This window comes from Pan paniscus, chromosome 5 (genome assembly GCF_029289425.2).
Source record: "Pan paniscus chromosome 5, NHGRI_mPanPan1-v2.0_pri, whole genome shotgun sequence".
In the NCBI taxonomy this organism is placed as follows: domain Eukaryota; kingdom Metazoa; phylum Chordata; class Mammalia; order Primates; family Hominidae; genus Pan; species Pan paniscus.
Genome location: NC_073254.2, coordinates 105,705,001 through 105,719,645, shown reverse-complemented (window position 1 = coordinate 105,719,645; position 14,645 = coordinate 105,705,001). Strand labels below are relative to the sequence as shown.

The 14,645-nt window shown below is 39.3% G+C and overlaps 1 protein-coding gene across 8 annotated transcripts in view; it reads left to right on the top strand.

Moving 5' to 3' along the window:
* Nucleotides 1-14,645, top strand: part of SYNCRIP (synaptotagmin binding cytoplasmic RNA interacting protein) — a 35,476-nt gene that overhangs the window by 12,183 nt on the left and 8,648 nt on the right. For all 8 annotated transcript variants that reach the window (XM_063605406.1, XM_055113938.2, XM_003822842.5 and 5 more), the window contains 4 exons: nucleotides 7,529-7,664; nucleotides 8,965-9,170; nucleotides 12,232-12,381; nucleotides 12,707-12,828. In XM_063605406.1, the coding sequence (XP_063461476.1) occupies nucleotides 7,529-7,664; nucleotides 8,965-9,170; nucleotides 12,232-12,381; nucleotides 12,707-12,828 (614 nt within the window). The remainder of the gene's footprint in view (nucleotides 1-7,528; nucleotides 7,665-8,964; nucleotides 9,171-12,231; nucleotides 12,382-12,706; nucleotides 12,829-14,645) is intronic.

Genomic DNA, 14,645 nt, shown 5'->3' with positions numbered 1-14,645 from the left:
TGCCAAAATATTTTGGCATCTAACACTTTTTATCTTCTTCGCTGCTACTACCCTAGTTAGTCTAAGGTACCATTTGTACCATTCAGACTACTGAAGAAACTTAGCTAGTCTCACTGCCTTCTGTTGCCCTTTATATTTGGCAACATCAATTAGATCACAGCATTCCTATGCTGAAAAATGACTTACAAACAAGGCCCTATCCAGACAAGTTCCTTCTTACCTCTTTCCCCACTCTTCCTTTTAATTACCCTTTTAGCCATGCTTCGCCTTCTTTAAGCCATGGTCTTTTTTTTTTTTGTTGGAGACACAGTCATGCTTTGTCACCCAGGCTGGAGGGCAGTGGTGCGATCACAGCTCACTGCACCCACTGCCTCCCGGGTTCAAGCAGTTCTGCCTCAGCCACTGAGTAGCTGGGATTACAGGTGTGTGCCACCACGCCTGGCTGATTTTTGTATTTTTAGTAGAGATGGCGTTTTGCCATGTTGGCCAGGCTGGTCTCGAACTCCTGAGCCCAAGTGATTTGCCCGCCTCAGCCACCCAAAGTACTGGGATTACAGGCGTGAGCCACCGTGCCCAGCCAAGCCATGGCCATTATCATTTTAAGGCTGCCTTCTGCTGTTCTGCTTTCGTAGGGGTTGAAAGCAGCCCATTTATGACTGATGCTTTCTTTTCAGGTAGGGTGACATTGAGCACCTTACCACCCATTTGCCCCCATGACAGTATTCTAAGAATGATAAAATAGATTTTGCTTGGATGAGCTTGTAATTATTTTTTGACTTTGTAAATTATTTACATGTCTTTTCCCATTAGAATATGTATATATTTTTCCTTTTTCCCTAACATTTAGAACTGTGCCCCATTATGTAGTAGGTGTTGGATAAATAACCTGACTTGCTGACCAGTGCTCTCTAATATTCTTATGTACCTCATGGACCATTTGCTGTTTTAATAGCCTCCATTTACAATTCTGTGCTACTTACTGCCCTGTGATTAAGGTAAATTAGTAGGTGATGATGCTTTCTTCCCTTACCTACCTAGGGGTTGTTTGGAAATAGACATGTTGATTTAAAGACCATGAAGAAGGGCAGGCAGGTGTGTTTATGTATTTGTGTGGTATGTTGCTGGAATTGGAGCCCAAGGCTAGTGATGCTGCAATTCCATGACAATCTTAAATAATGGAAATATCCTGATGAAATGCTAATAATGTCTATGTACAAGCATTGGAATAGATGAAATCTGTTTGCACGTTACAATTTTTTTTGTTTGTTTGTTTGTTTTTGAGATGGAGTCTCGCTCTGTTGCCCAGGCTGGAGTGTAGTGGCACGATCTCGGCTCATTGCAAGCTCCACCTCCTGGGTTCACGCCATTCTCCTGACTCAGCCTCCGAGTAGCTGGGACTACAGGCGCCTGCCACCACACCCGGCTAATTTTTTTGTATTTTTAGTAGAGACAGGGTTTCACCGTGTTAGCCAGGATGGTCTCTATCTCCTGACCTCGTGATCCGCCTGTCTCAGCCTCCCAAAGTGCTGGGATTACAGACGTGAGCCACTGTGCCCGGCCCACAAGTTATTTTAATAGCTCTGATGGTTCTGATGGTTTTAGTCACCAGATTGTTTATGTATACTGTCATGATGTGTATACAGCTTTTTTTTTTTTTTTTTTGGAGACAAATCCTCACTCTCAACAAGGCTGGAGCGCAGCGGCGCTATCTCAGCTCACTGCAACCTCTGTCTCCCGGGTTCAAGAGATTCTCCTGCCTTGGCCTCCCGAGTAGCTGGGACTACGGGAGCCCGCCACCATGCCTGACTAATTTTGTTTTGTTTTGATATGAATCTCGCCTTGTTGCCCAGGCTGGATTGCAGTGGCATGATCTCGGCTCACTGCAGCCTCCGCCTCCCAGGTTCAAGCGATTCTTCTGCCTCAGCCTCCCGAGTAGCTGGGACTACAGGTGAGCGCCACCACGCCCGGCTAATTTTTGTTTTTAGTAGAGATGGGGTTTCACCATATTGGCCAGGCTGGTCTCAAATTCCTGACCTCGTGATCCGCCCACGTCGGCCTCCCAAAATGCTGGGATTACAGGCATGAGCCACCGCACCTGGCCCTTTTTTTTTTTTTTTTTTTTTTGTATTTTTAGTTTGTTGACCAGGCTGGTCTCAAACTCCAAACCTTCAGTGATCCATTTGCTTCGGCCTCATGTATAGCCATTTTGATGAATGTAGTTGACAAGGTAGGTTCAGAGATATTTTAATAATAATTTAGCAAATAGTGTGTTTAGCATGAAAACTTTTACTTCAGATATACAGGTTCTTAGAGAGTTTATAGAACATGAAAGACTACTGTTACAGTGGAATCCAGTGGTGCAAAGCGTAAAGGAAGGATGAAGGGAGACTGGATTAGGGTTGTCGGAGAAGGCTTTGCAATAAAGAGGTTTGAGCAGCACAGTGAAGAAAAAAGGTGAATCTAGTTGAAGTAGTGTTTTGTGGAAATAAAACTTGTAATAAAGTCAGTGCCAGGAGTTAGTTCATACTGGGCTAAGCTGCATAGCACCCCCCACCCGCTTTTTGAGCCCTGATATGGGTGGCATGTTGTAAGTGGCTGAATAATGAAGATTATTTGAATAAAGACAACAAAGGCCGGGAGGAGGATGGCAGCAATAGAAAGGAGAAAGGTCGGAGATTTTGGAAAGAGAAATGAAAGGCCATAGTGGTATGCTGTAGGTTGTATTCTAGTTTTTATCAAGAATTGAAAGTGTAGTTGGACTGTTCATGATACGTTTGGTAACTTGAATCTCCATGCAGTGATAAATGCCTTGGATGACCGTCGGGATCTGAAAAACTTTTGATAGCCTGAGAAAGAAAGTTTATATCTATCAAGATGGAATTGACTAAAGTTAAGTATTTACACTAGTTTAACAAGCTGTGGTGTCAGTAATGTGTGGTTGCCAAATAACCTAGGGTAACACAGACACTATGTAAGAGTGGTATGGTATCTAGAAGTGGAAAATTAGTAATAAGCTCCAGTTTATTCTAGACTCCTGTTTCAGTCTGCGTTTACAGTATTGTGTTAGAATGTCACTCTTCAGTGACACTTGTCAGTATTTCTTGGAGGTACTTTAGTTTGCCATTATCAGGGAAGCAATGATTAGCCAAGCATAGAGAACAACTGAGTCATGTGCTTGTGTGCCAGGTATATGAAATGCTGTCATTTGGGGGAAAGAAATAGGTTTATTTAAGGAAGTAGATTTTGGCTTATTGTAAAGAAGACTTTATAATTAAGAAATCTTTAGGCCAGGTGCGGTGGATCATGCCTGTAATCCCAGCATTTTGGGAGGCTGAGGCGGGCGGATCACCCGAAGCCAGGAGTTAGAGACCAGCCTGGCCAACATGGTGAAACCCCGTCTCTACTAAAAATACAAAAATTAGCCGGGTGTGGTGGCACACGCCTGTGGTCCCAGCTACTAGGGAGGCTGAGGCAGGAGAATCACTTGAAACCGGGAGGTGGAGGTTGCAGTGAGCTGAAGTCACATCACTGTACTCCATCCTGGGTGTCAGAGTGAGACTCGGTCTCAAAAAAAAAAAAAAAAGAAATCTTCAATGTGGAAGGCTTTGGAGGTAGTGGCTTTGCTGAGAAGAGTTAGGACTAAGCAGCCTCTTCTGGATCAGATTCCAAATTTGACATTGCTGAATTTCTGGGAATTTGGTGACTATGAGGGAAGGACTTAAAAGTGACTTAAAATTTTGAGACTTGATGACAGGAATGTTCCAGACTTACTACTGTTTTGGTGTTCTTAAAAACTGAAACCTCACATTGATTAATGATCATAATTAATCTTCATTTTCTATTTGGTTCATCTCAGCTGTGGTACTGAGCTTGAAGGCTAGATTTTTACAACTAACAAGATTCAGGGCCAACCTTTCTAGAGTAGGAAAGATAAGACTTTTTGTGTGTGTGTGCTCGTTTTTTTATACCACTGTAGTGTCCTGATACACTTCTTGAGTTAGGGTTTACTAGTATTAAATTAGAATCTCTTATTCACATTTGTTTTTTGTATTACACCATTCACCATATAACTCACTGTTACCCATCTTGCTGGCATAAGTGTTTTTTTGTTTTTGTTTTTGTTTTTTTTTAGGTGATAGAGTGGCATTAGTGTAAGAAAGGTTAAGCAATTCAAATACACGTACAAAAAAAGCATGCGTAATCCGTAGATGGGGTGTTGCTTCCGGAAATGTTAATTTCTAGGTACTGCTTTTGTTATAGTTGTACCCAGAGTCTCCTTACTTTGTTCGCTTAATGACTTATTTTCATTGGAGAGCCAGTTGACTCTCTGTGTTACCTGTAATACAATTGTTCCAATTTTTTTTTTTTTTTTTGTAGAGATGGAGTCTTGCTCTGTTGCCCAGGCTGGAGTGCAGTGGCGCGATCTGGGCTCACTGCAACCCCTGCCGCCCAGTTTCAAGTGATTCTCCTGCCTCAGCCTCCCGAGTAGCTGGGATTACAGGTGCCTGCCACCACTCCCGGCTAATTTCTTTTGTGTTTTAGTAGAGACGGCGTTTCACTGTGTTGCCCAGGCTGGTCTCGAACTCCTGAGCTTAGGCAATTCGCTCGTCTCAGCCTCCCAAAATGCTAGGAGTACAGGCATGAGCCACCGCGCCTGGCCCAAGTTTTTTAATTGAAAAAATGTGGGTAGGGAGGAATCAGCAGTTTATTTTATAAATCCTGCTAAATCTTTGTGTTATTTATGTTGTTCAGAGACCACATCCATCCTTTGTACTTTCTACCTACCATGCCTTGGCTAACTTGATTAGCATCAGGGCTAGTGATGATGGGTAAGAAGGAAAAAAATGGTGTTTCTGTAGATAATAATGGAAACAGTCATTAATAATTTGAAGCAGCATTGTTAATGTTGATGGTTAATGGAAGTGTTGCCTATGTTACAGATTAGCTGTCTTCTCTATATTTCTTTGATTATTGTTGCCTTGATGGAATGTTTCCATTCTCTGTTGTCTTGCCTTTGCCTCCTAGATTTCTTATAAGGATTTTGGTTCCTCTCAATGGTGTATTTTCTTGGTAGAACTAATAATTCAAGTTTTTGTTAGAAGTTTTTTTAGAATTAGGTATTTTCTTATAGTTAATAGCTCCTGTTTTTAGAACATTTGGAAAATACCAGTTCCCCCCCTCATTATACCAAAATCTGTCACCCCCAAAATCACTCCTGTTTTTGCCTTTACACACTTGGTATTTCTTTCCACCTTTTTTTGGTATTTTAATTGTTTTTGTTAATTACTAGAATTACTGATTGCATGACCAATTTGAAAACCACTGATTTGTTGCTAAGGCTGGCTACTTGATGCTAGATTATAAGAATCCAGGGAATGTACATATTTTAAAGTAATTTATTGTGTTCTTAGTTTAATTTTACTTGCAAAATAAGGCATTATAATCTACTTGTCCATAATTCTATGCAATGATGGATTCAGCCATAGCTCTGCTACATTCAGGTAACATGTTTCTGCTGTTAAAAGATTATTAGTCTGGTAGAAGACAAAGACATGAATGCTATATGAGAAAACAAAGTATATGGCAGGAGTTTTTAACCTCAGCACTGCTGATCTTTTAGACTAGATAATTCTTTGTGACAGGCTATCTTCTGAATTGTTAGATGTGTATCAGCATCCTTCTGTGTACCCAGTAGATACCAGCAGCAAGTCCCCACTTCTTTCCAAGTTGTGACAATCAAGAATGTCAAATGACTTCTGGGGGGCAAAATCACTCCTGTTGAGAACTGTTGGTCTGTGTTAACATGGAGGAGTATTTTGTTGACCCTTTTAGGATTTATGTATTGAAGTATTGGGTGGTTGAACTCTATTTACAGGTATCCAGAGGAGCTTGTATGGTAGAAGTTTCAGGGAAGGAAGGCAATTTCTTCAGAGCCATAGGAGTATAAAAATTGCATGTGGCCCAGCATGGTGGGTCACACCTGTAATCCCAGCACTTTGGGAGGCCGAGGCGAGTGGATCACAAGATCAGGAGTTTGAGACCAGCCTGGCCAACATGGTGAAACCCCGTCTCTACTAAAAATACAAAAAATAGCCGGGCATGGTGGCAGGCGCCTGTAATCCCAGCTACTCGGGAGGTAGAGGGAGGAGAATTGCTTGAACCCAGGAGGCGGAGGTTGCAGTGAGCCGAGATAGTGCCACTGCTGCACTCCAGCCTGGGGGACAGAGCAAGACTCTGTCTCAGAAAAGACACACACACAAAAAACCCTGTATGTTTAAGAGTTCATATAAAAAGGTATTTGAGAGAGGAGAAGTAGCAGGAGTCATCTTTTTACTTTTTTTAATGTCGTGTCTCTGGCATAAATGTAGAGAAATAGAAGTAAACCTGGGATCAGGAGGGCCACACACTTGAATAGCCTGTACAGAATAGTGGGGTAGAAAGCAATAAATTTTTCTGAACTGGAGGTATGGTATTTGAACTTTATTAAATTTTGATTTTCTGGAGATGGAGAAAGGGACAGGGAGGACTCAACTTTCTGACTTACATGTTTTCTTCTGTTATACCCGGTGTACCTAGCAAGAATGGGCATAATAGAAGAATGGTTTCTTTTGCTGTAAGGTAGTTCTATAAAGTTGTATGGAAACTGATGTTGGTTCTTTAGTTTGTGTAGCTCCACATGTAGAATAGATTTTGAGGTTAGGTGTGGGAGGATTAATCAATAATTATTGCCGCTGCTGCCGCCATTATTAGTAACAAATTTTGAGGTGTGGTTTTAACTAACCCATATAATCCACTTTTCTAGATTACTTGGATACTTTTGCACTTGGGTTTGTAAATAATACTAATTGGTGGATTTGTCACTTTGACACGTTGCTTTTTGCCTCTGCTTTCTGATAATCTGGGATATGGTTACTTGAAAATTCAATTTACTTTTTACTGTAGTTTTAAAGTTGTTTCTGTATATTTTTGCCGTGACAAATCTACTTTTCTTTCTCCTTCATACTTTGTTATATGCATAATGAAAATGAAATGGGGAAAAAGTACAGTTGGATTTAGAAATAAAAGCTGTTTTTTTAGGCTTAACTATTTGAAGCCTGAAATTTCTTATTGCAACTTTTGATAAGAGGAAGGGAAGATGGAAAAATAGATTCAGGTGCTGGTTAACAGAAAGGCAGAGATCTTGCTGATCTTGGGATCAGTTTTCCTTGTATGAGAATAACTGGTTGATGGGATGAACTTAAGTAAAAGTTAAGTTTTTGAGGAACTGGCAGTTTTTCAATTTAAGCTGCTGCAGATCTGATTTCTAATTAATCAAGTAAAGGATTTAATAACCTTTTATTTGCATTAAATTGGTTCATAAACTTTTCCAATGGGTCTTGTTAATATAATCTGTTCCTCATAATTCCCTTGTATGGGAATTAAGGTAAACTACTTTTTAAAAGATGATTTTCTCTTGTGTGTCTTTTATAATTAACTCTTCTAGTTGTATAAGTAATTTAAAAACATGATGCACTTTTTCCCCTTTCAGTATAATAATCATGAAATTCGTTCTGGAAAACATATTGGTGTCTGCATCTCAGTTGCCAACAATAGGCTTTTTGTGGGCTCTATTCCTAAGAGTAAAACCAAGGAACAGATTCTTGAAGAATTTAGCAAAGTAACAGGTAAGTTGGATTTATTTGGGATGAGGTGCAGCTTTTAATAATGAAGATTAATAGCATATTTCTGTGCGTCATGCATTGTTCTGAATACATTTATTGACTCATCGAATCCTCACTACAACTTTTGAAGTGTAGGTAACCCCATTTTTCAGATAAGAAGAACAGGCATTCAGGGATTTGGGAAATAACTTGCCAAACGTTGTACAAGTTAGTAGGGAATACAGCTAGGATTTGAATTCATTCTGCAAAATCATTGTTCTTCCTATGTTTTGGAAGATCGTATTTCTTTGTGTGTTCTTTCTCTAGGTGTTAGTTGATGTTCTTAGTAGAATTGTTTGAATAATGATTTGATGTTCTTGAAATTACAGGAGTAGTAAGTATTGCCATAGCAGAGTGTTTTTTTTTTTGTTTTTTTTTTGGGAGACAGTCTTGCTTTGTTGCCCAGGCTGGAGTGTGGTGGTGTGATCTTGGCTCCCTGCAGCCTCTGCCTCCCAGATTCAAGGGATTCTCTTGCCTCAGCCTCCTGAGTAGCTGGGATTACAGGCGCGCACCACCACACCTGGCTAATTTTTGCGTCTTTTCTAGAGGTGGGGTTTCACCATATTGGCCAGGCTGGTCTTGTACTCCTGACCTCAAGTGATCTGCTTGCCTCGGCCTCCCAGAGTGTTGCGATTACAGGTGTGAGCCACCGTGCCTGGCCCATAAACAGAGTTTATATATTGTCAACATGGTAAAAAAATTTTTTGAACTGTAAAATGTCTAACAACTTTTAAGTGACAGGTTGCTTTTAGAAAATATGTTGGTCTGCCAACAGTGTCTAACAAATTATCAGCCTGTTATCAACCTTCAGGACATTGGAAATTTTTATGCAGTACTTATAACTTCTATTTTATTTGAAATAAAGCCATTGATATCTAAGGCCAGAAAAGTGCCATTAAAAAGAATTTTAGTGTTTGCATAATAAGAAAAATAGCCATATTTGATCTATACTGCCATTTTCTTACAACAATTATATGAAAATTTTTATCTGCCTCTCTGATCTAATTAGTGAAAGCAAAAGTAGTCCTTACCTCTAAAAAGAGCACATGTTCTTTTCTGGAGATTTCTGTGTTGAAAAACTTGGAAACAGATTAGGAAAATAATCTGGACCTAGTTTTTGATAGTCTTTTATAAAGATGTCTAGTGAAGGAAAGAGATGATTTTTCATTTTGATATTTAAGTAGTATCTTAGATAAATCCTTTGATCCACTTGTATTTGCTAGTTATTTCATCTAATTTTCCTGGAATGGTTGCTTACTTGCAGAGGGTCTTACAGACGTCATTTTATACCACCAACCGGATGACAAGAAAAAAAACAGAGGCTTTTGCTTTCTTGAATATGAAGATCACAAAACAGCTGCCCAGGCAAGGCGTAGGTTAATGAGTGGTAAAGTCAAGGTCTGGGGGAATGTTGGAACTGTTGAATGGGCTGATCCTATAGAAGATCCTGATCCTGAGGTTATGGCAAAGGTAATGATAGTCAAGTTAAAAATATTTTTTGAGGGATTAATGGGAGAAGGGCCGGGGTTGGGGTGGGGGGAACATAAAATGAACAGTATACATTTTTTTATTTTTTGAGACAAGAGTCTCTTGTTTCCCATGTTTCCCAGGCTGGAGTGCCATGGTGCCATCTTGGTTCACAGCAACCTCCGCCTCCCGGGTTCAAGTGATTCTCCTGCCTCCCAAGTAGCTGGAATTACAGGCTCCCACCACCACACCTGGCTAATTTTTGTGTTTTTTTTAGTAGAGCTGGGGTTTCACCATGTTGGTCAGACTGGTCTCGAACTCCTGACCTTGGGATCCACCTACCTCGGCCTTCCAAAGTGCTGGGATTACAGGCGTGAGGCTATTGCACCTGGCCCTGGACACATTTTTTTTTAAACCATATTTTTAGAGTTGGGAGAAATGTTCTTTACTACGGGACTAGGCAGTGCACACTGGAAATACCATGTGCCTGCAAAGTGAAAATAGAAATTGATTCGTGGATACTTAGCCATAATTGTATAGCCATCACAATCTTATAATGAAGTCGCCTACATGCTGTAGACAGTTGACTTCCATTTTGTGTGTTTTTTAAGAGCAATTTGAGTTTTTGAGAATGGCACCATTAGTTTACATGGTTTTGGGGTTAAAAGTCTTACTACTAAAAACAGTAAATTATACTGGCCCCAGCAGAGGTGCTTGCAGTTACATTTAGCCATTATTAGGTATCCTGACTTCAGCAGTCAGTGGAGACATTGTATAAGAATAAACATCCCTTGAGTCAACACTTTATTACACACTGGTGCAGTAATTTGCAGTTATTTGTTCTATCCTTTGTTCTCTTTTTTTTTTTTTTTTAAGTGACAGGGTCTAGATCTGTGGCCCAGGGCTAGAGTTCAGGGGCATGATCATAGCTGACTGTAGCCCCAAGCTCAAGAGATCTTCTCACCTCAGCCTCCCAAGTAGCTAGAACTACAGGTGTGTACCACCACACCTGGCTAATTTTTTAAAAAAATTTTGTAGAGACAGAGTTAATCTCCCTGTGCTGCCCAGGCCGGTCTTACAATTCTTAGCCTTAAGCAATCCTGCTTCCCAAAATGCTGGGATTACAGGCATGAGCCACCATGCCCCAGTTATCCTTTGTCTTTTAAGAATTCCCTCTTTATTACTTACAGGTTAGGTGTCAGACACCACTAGTTGAGTTAAATTGAGGGTAATATGAACTGCCAGGGAGCTATGAATATTATTGAAGGATAAGTGGTCTTAGAGAAGAGAAAATAGTTAGGATTCATTTTTCCTCTGGCCTATAAATTCTCATTGGGTTAGCACTTTAGATTAACACATTCAGATGGTATTCAAGTTATTTTAGGAGGAAGTGATAATGTTAGTGAAGAGGTTAAATTTTGTAATTTTACTTTGAGAAGCTTTCAGGATTGAGAACAGTTCGTCTTACTAATATTTTGAACAGTCCTTCCCCCTTTAAGATTTCAAAAGCAGGTCCTAATTAGTTTTGGCCACTCTTGTTAAGTGTTAAACATTCAATAACTCTCTTAGAGGGCATGGTATTTACTTTGTTAGGAAAAATTATCTTTTTTATTGCAAAATAATTACTAATTGGTAATTATTACTGATGTAGCCTGTAGTCTGCATTTTCTTTTTCATAGACTTCATTAGAGCAGTTTTAGGTTTACAGCAGAAGGCACAGAATTGCCATATGACTTCTGCCCCCTACACAGGCACAGCCTTCCTCACTACCAGTATCCTGCACTGGAATAGTACATTTGTTAAAATTGATGGACGTAGATTGATTACCTAAAGTCCGTAGTTTACATGAGGTCTCACTCTAGATGTATGTTCTGTGGGTTTGGAGAAATGTATAACCGTGTTTCCATCATAGTATTATACAGAATAGTTTCACTGCCCTAAAAATCCTCTGTCCTGTGCTTAGTCATCCCTCCCCATTCAACCACTGGCAGTCACTGTCTCCATAGTTTTGCCTTCTCAGAATGTTACATAGTTGGAACCATACATTATGTAACCTTCACATTGGCTTCTTTCTCTTAGTAATACATATTTAAAGTTCTTCTATGTCATTTTGTGGCTTTTAACTAGTTTCTATCAGTTATAATATTCCTTCTGTATGTGCCACAATTGTCCATTCTCCCATTGAAGAACATCTTGGTTTCTTCCAATTTTTGGAAATTTTTTTGTTTTTCTTTTGAGACAGAGTCTCGCTGTGTTACCCAGGATGGAGTGCAGTGGCACGATCTCGGCTTACTGCAGCCTCTGCCTCCTGGGTTCAACCATTTCTTATGCTTCAGCCTCCCGAGTAGCTGGAACCATAGTTGCGTACCATCGCACCTGGCTAATCTTTGTATTTTTGTAGAGACGGGGTGTTACTGTGTTGGCCAGGCTGGTCTCGAGCTCCTGACCTCAGGTGATCTGCCCGCCTCAGCCTCCCAAATTGCTGGGATTACGGGTGTGAGCCACTGCGTCTGGCAAATTTTTGGCAGTTACAAATAAAGCTGCTATTAACATCTCTGTGTAAGTTTTTGTGTGCATGTAAGTTTTCAACTCTGGGTAAATAAGGAGCAGGATTGCTGGGTCATATGGAAGTGTGTGTTTAGTTTTGTAAGAAATCGCCAAACTGTCTTTCAAAGGGGCTATACCCTTTTGCATTCCCACCAGCAATGAATGAGAGTTTCTGTTGCTCTGCATTCTTACCTGCATTTATAGTGTGTTGGATTTTGGCCATTCTAATAGTTTCGACTTGCGGTTTCCGAATGACAGATTATATTGAGCATCTTCATGAGATTCTTTGCCATCTGTATATCTTTTTTGGCAAAGCATCTATTTCAGGTCTTTCAACATGATCCAGCAGTTCTGCTCCTTGATATTTACCCAAGGAGTTGAAAACTTTTTTTTTTTTTTATATTCTGACATTCTTCTAATGGATTGTGATCTAAGTTAACTTTGTAGGGTGGGGTGGTGGTATCTTAGAAATGGAACTCTTTGGAAATAATACAGGGGGGTATTTTCTTCCCCCTAGGTAAAAGTGCTGTTTGTACGCAACCTTGCCAATACTGTAACAGAAGAGATTTTAGAAAAGGCATTTAGTCAGTTTGGGAAACTGGAACGAGTGAAGAAGTTAAAAGATTATGCATTCATTCATTTTGATGAGCGAGATGGTGCTGTCAAGGTAAATATGGTGGAATTACAGGCATCTAAATCAGACTAACAAATTTAGTCATTTTAGAATCTCAATAGTTTTACAAATTGGAGGAGACTTTGGAAGTCCATGGAATCCATTCAAACTAAAACCTTTTGGTTTTAGTGACGTTGGCAGTTTTTAAGTAAAAATGAAAAATAATTGAATATCTGCATCTTTAAATAAAATTATTTGACTGCCTGCATGGTGCTTTCTCTTGTCCTTCCCACATTAATGATAAATGATATTCCAACTTTAAATGAATCATAATTGTATGAAAGTCCTATTTTTATATTGACTTATCTAATTTTTTAAGGCTATGGAAGAAATGAATGGCAAAGACTTGGAGGGAGAAAATATTGAAATTGTTTTTGCCAAGCCACCAGATCAGAAAAGGAAAGAAAGAAAAGCTCAGAGGCAAGCAGCAAAAAATCAAATGTGAGTGAAATTTGTATACTTAAAAATTGTATAAATTTTAATATTGATACACTAATTGGAAAATAACAGGTGTTGATCAGACTTGTTAAATGCATAACATCTCTTTAGGGAAGACTTGAACGTTTGAGAGTCATAGGGAAACACCAGTGATCTAAGTGTTTATTGAACTCTTACTATGAACCATGTTTGTGAAAATAATCAGAATTGTAAATAACTGGAATTTTGGTAAATTGGCAAGATGAAAAATCTGTCTAGCTTTTTTTTTGTTTTGTATTGGGTGACAGAGTCTCACTTTGTCACTCAGGCTGGAGTGCAGTGGCACTCCACCTCCCGGGTTCAAGAGATTCTCCTGCCTCAGTCTTCTGAGTAGCTGGGTTACAGGCGCCACCATGCCTGGTAATTTTTGTGTTTTTTTTTTAGTAGGGGCGGGGTTTCGTCATGTTGGCCAGGTTGGTCTCAAACTCCTGACCTCAGGTGATCCGCCCACCTCTGCCTCCCAAAGTGCTGGGATTACAGCTGTGAGCCACCACGCCTGGCCTATCTCACATATTTTCTATGTATTTTACAGAATGTTCTCCTGAAAATGTCTTAAATATTAGCTGTCCAAATATCTTAATACATTTTGTTAAAGGGTGGAGAGTTTTTTCTCTGAGAGATAGGAAATACTAAATCTCTATTCATGATAGACTGTTTCTTCACCAGTAGTGCCCATTGCCACCCCAAAAATTTCATGTTCGATGGATGGATTTTGAAAATGAAATGAGTATTAAAATTATAACACAGTAGTGCAATAAGAAAACAAGTAGGTGTGTAATGAGTTATACTAATTAGGGAGACCTTTTTAGAGAATCTGTAAATAGGTATCTGTTTAAGACTGAAGGAAACTTAGTTGGGTAAGAATTGAAGTTAGCTCCTAAAAAGTTATTGATTTCCTAGAAGAGGGGTAATTGTTCTTGAATGTGAGAGCAATAATCACTGTCAATACTATTCAAGGTTAATTTTCTGTTGATTGCCCTGTTTGGAATTTAAAAGAAGAGGATGCTTCTACATATTTCTGTTACTTCATAATCAGGGAATTGATCAAGTTCTAGTTTCTGCAGTTAATTGTCCAGTTGGACAAGTTGGCAAGCTCTGAACCTCAATTTCTTCAGTTCTAAAATGGGATCAGACAAAATTATGTAATAGCTCTGGATTATGTGATTATCCAAGTGACCCATGCTTGTTCTGGGACCAAAGAAAATATACTTTGTAGGTTTGATGATAGTGTAAACGAAGGAAGACTACAAAAAGAGTTAGTTTTAATGCTCTATATTTCAAACACCTGGATATACTAAACAGTGTAAAATAACTTTTTTTTATTTCTTTCAGAAGACGATATATGGTTAATTTATTAAAGTAGAATGTAAGTATAGGAGATTATATTAGATAATGTGATTAGAGCAGTTACATTTGGTACTTGATAGAGGGAGATACTAAATAGAAGGTGGAGGATGTCAGTATATCTGTTAATATTTGAAAAGGAGTAAAAACTAAAAGGGATGATTGCATGTTACTTTCGTACTTTAACTTGCTACAGTCTTTTTTTTTTTTTTTAAGTTTTAACTAAGCATGTATTCCTACATAATTCTCACTGTATTCCTGTGAGTTAGGTACTCTATCCCTTAGTTTGAAATGAGGAAACTGGGGCTCAGAAGTCAACTTCCTTGGGGTCATTCACATAGTAAGTAGTGGAGTTGGATTTGAACTAAGGTAGTCTAGTCTCCCATAATTTTCCCTCTTAACCACTATACCAGGATTTCTCATCTCTGTCCTCCTGA